General features: G+C 66.8%; 2 protein-coding genes across 2 annotated transcripts in view; one reads left to right on the forward strand and one right to left on the reverse strand.

The window, feature by feature from the left end:
- Window positions 1-733, reverse strand: part of EMIHUDRAFT_461474 (hypothetical protein) — a gene marked incomplete at its 5' end in the record, with an annotated part of 10,160 nt that extends 9,427 nt beyond the window's left edge. The window contains one exon of the mRNA XM_005770874.1: window positions 556-733. Within this exon, the coding sequence (XP_005770931.1) occupies window positions 556-733 (178 nt within the window). The remainder of the gene's footprint in view (window positions 1-555) is intronic.
- A 1,720-nt stretch (window positions 734-2,453) lies between these two features.
- EMIHUDRAFT_96206 (hypothetical protein) overlaps window positions 2,454-3,245 on the forward strand; it is a gene marked incomplete at both ends in the record, with an annotated part of 3,223 nt that continues 2,431 nt past the window's right edge. The window contains one exon of the mRNA XM_005770875.1: window positions 2,454-2,589. Within this exon, the coding sequence (XP_005770932.1) occupies window positions 2,454-2,589 (136 nt within the window). The remainder of the gene's footprint in view (window positions 2,590-3,245) is intronic.

The raw sequence follows: 3,245 nt of genomic DNA on the forward strand, positions 1-3,245 counted from the left end.
CGATGGCGGTGGCGAGGGTGGCGGGGGCGAGGGTGGTGGCGACGGAGGCGGGGGTGAAGGCGGTGGTGGCGACGGTGGAGGGGACGGCGGAGGAGGCGACGGGGACGGTGGCAAGGGAGGAGGCGTGGGGGGCGGCGACGGCGGTGGGGACGGTGGCGGCGACGGCGGCGGAGGCGAGGGCGGCGGCGGAGATGGTGGTGGCGACGGCGGTGGCGGCGATGGCGGTGGCGACGGCGGCGGTGGCGACGGCGGCGGTGGCGACGGCGGCGGTGGCGACGGCGGTGGCGGCGAGAGAGGCGTGCACGCCGCAAGGTCGACTCTCATGTACAGCGCACAGAGGGTGAGGAGGCGCGGTGCTGGTGTGCGGCCCAGGCTGCACCAAGAGCGGTTGCTCTGGTCCAGCTGGCGCGGGGCCTGCTGAGGCGGTGCTGGGGACGCCGGTTGGCGTTGCTGCTGCGAAGGGTGGGACGTCGAAACTGCTTGCCGCTTCGACAGACTCTCCATGTCCCGCTGCTGCGGGTGCGGGTGCGGCGGCGGCGTTCGCAGCGGTGAAACCGCCGCCGCCGACTGCGATGGCGAGTGCGACAGCTGCGGCTGTAAGGCCCGAGGCCGCCAAAGCCGCCCAAAGCTGAGCAAAGGTGCTCGTGCCGACGGGCTGCGCCGCAGCTGCGGTCGTCGTCGCCGCCAGCGTCGCCAGTAGAGCCGGGGCCTGCACCGCAGTCGCCGCCGCCATGCCAGCACCCTCCTTCGCCGGCGCAGCCAACGCTTCCAGCGCAAGAGGCACAGCAGCCACCGCCGTCGCCACGACCGCTGGTGCAGCCGCCTTCGCCGTTGCCACTGATGCTGCTCCCGTCGAGGATCCTGTCGCTGCTGCTGAAGGTGCCACCGCTGCTGCTGCGGCGCTGGGCTGCTTGGTCGCAGCCACCGCAAGGCGAGCGCCAAGGCCAAGGAGAGGAGAGACGTGTCTGCTGCCATGCGGCAGCCCAGAGAAGGCTGCGCCGGCGAAATGGCCTCGTGCAGGTCCACGTGCGCGTCGGTCTAACCAGAGGCTACCAGACCGGGGGAAAGCGGGCGCTTGTGGCTAGCTGGCGCAAGCCGCCGCTTGCAAGGCCTGCGCGAAGAGAGAGAGAAAAAAATCATCGGCGAAGAGAAATCTAAGAAAGAAGAATTCTGGCTAGCGCATCACACTCCTCTCCTTAAAATCCCTGTGTGGTGGCGGCGTGCCGTCCTCCCATCCCTCCCTTGGGTTGTCTGTTTTCTTTCTTTCTTTCTTTAGAAGAATTCTACGAAGTCAAGAAAGAAGAAAAGGGAGCGACCCACCGGATAAAGATGCAAATGAGAAGTTGGCATGAAAGAATTTAAACAAAACACATCTCTGTCCGGGCATGAAAGAATTTTGTTATTAAAGAAGAAAGGGGCGGGGGTAAGGAACTCGCGCCGCTTCAGCCCGGGCGCCCCAAAACAGTGGTCTCACGGTGTACCCTCCTACTGCCAGCCAGGCGGCGCGGTGAACACAACCGCCTCGCCCTCGAGCGTACCGCTCAAACACCGAGCCGAGGGGGGAGGGGGCGGCGGCGGCGAAGAGGCGGGAGCTGGGTCCAGTGCGCTCTGCTGCTGACAGCGAAAGCCGCTAGCGCGTACAGCAGCAGGCATATCGCCTCGGGGAGGAAAGTCCTCAGCAGCCGCCTGGCACGACCACGCTGCCGCTGCCGCTGCCGTGGCAAGCCTGGCGAGGGCGGCTTTGCCTTTGGATCATATTCCTCGGAGCTGGTGGCGGTGAGAGGAACGGTGGAATCGGAATCACGTCCAATGTCTGAATGCGCGCGCTCCAGTGCCGACACCCTGCGCGCGTTCGAGCTAGAGCGATGGCGGGGCTGGGGCATGAGACGGTCGTTGCGCGGCTAGAGCGATGGCGGGCTGGGACTGGCGCGCACTGGCACTAACACAGGTATGCCCCCCCCCCAAAGGAACACACCAGTGAGGGAGGGCGAGACGATCGAGGGGTCCCGTACCATGCGGAATCGACCCTATCCAGTGCTCAAGTGCTCAAGGTACACTACGGGAGCCGAGCTTGTGGTGAACAGACACGTGTCTGGAAACTGTCTCTGTGCGATTTATCGCGCGGCTGTGCATTTAGAGAGAGAGAGAGAGATTTTTAGCAATACCAAACAACTCTAACACTCACACGTAATTTGGGGTGCATTTATGTGAAGGTCGTCTCCCCCCATCCCCAGGGCTCATAGACCAACGCGCTGCGCCACAGGAGGTATTTTCTTCTCAACAACAAGGGTTGTCTGCGCGGGTTGTCTCAATAGGGTTGTCTGCGTGTGAGTGTGAGTGAGTGAGTGACACACGCACACGGTTGTCTTCGCGGGTTGGATGGGTTAGAAAATTCTTTCGATGCAAAACAGCGTCCGACTGGAACGCCACAGGCGTGGGAATCCCTACCTGCCATGTTCCACCCTGGTGCTGGCGCCTCCCGCCCCGGGGTGACCGGCGGCTTGCCCTTCTGGCTGGTGCCGCCTCCTCCGTCACCCCCGGTGCTGCCTCCTCCGTCACCCCTGGTGCTGCCTCCTTTTCCGCCCCTCGGTGTCGGTCGTGGAAAACCTGGCTACCGCATCCTTCTTCCGCGGCCACCACCGCCTCCCCCGTCACCGACGCTAGTACCGCCGCCGCCTCCTTCGCCCCCGCCCCTCTTCATCCCCATGCCGATGCCGAAACCCGCACCGCGGATGCCGCCGGGAGCACCGCCGGTCGCCACCCTCGCAGCCATCCGCGCCGCCGCCGCCGCCGTTGCCGCAGCTCAGGCGAGGTTGCATCCGTCGCCGCCGGCCGCGCCGCCGCCGCCGCCCCGGTTCCCTTCTTGGCCGCCCTGGACGAGATCGCCGCAGCCCTCAATCTGCAAGCCGACAGCGTACCGCGCCTGCTACGGGCCGTCACCTCCCCCTCCCCCTCCGCCCCCGCCAATCGACACGTGGCCCTTGCCGCCGTCACCGGCAGAACCACCCGGATCGCCGCCACCGCCGTCTCCGCCGCCGTCTCCGCCGCCGTCTCCCCCTCCACCGCCCCCCTCGCCACCGCCTCCGCCGCCCTCGCCGCCGCCGCCGCCGCCGATGCCGCCGCCTCCGCCTCCTTCTCCGCCGCCGCCTCCGCCTCCGACTCCTTCTCCGGGGCCGCCTCCACATCCGCCCTCTCCCTCACTGATCACCACACCGCCGGGGCCGACACCTTACGCCGTTGCCCTC

This window comes from Emiliania huxleyi, assembly GCF_000372725.1.
Source record: "Emiliania huxleyi CCMP1516 unplaced genomic scaffold EMIHUscaffold_4, whole genome shotgun sequence".
In the NCBI taxonomy this organism is placed as follows: Eukaryota; Haptophyta; order Isochrysidales; family Noelaerhabdaceae; genus Emiliania; species Emiliania huxleyi.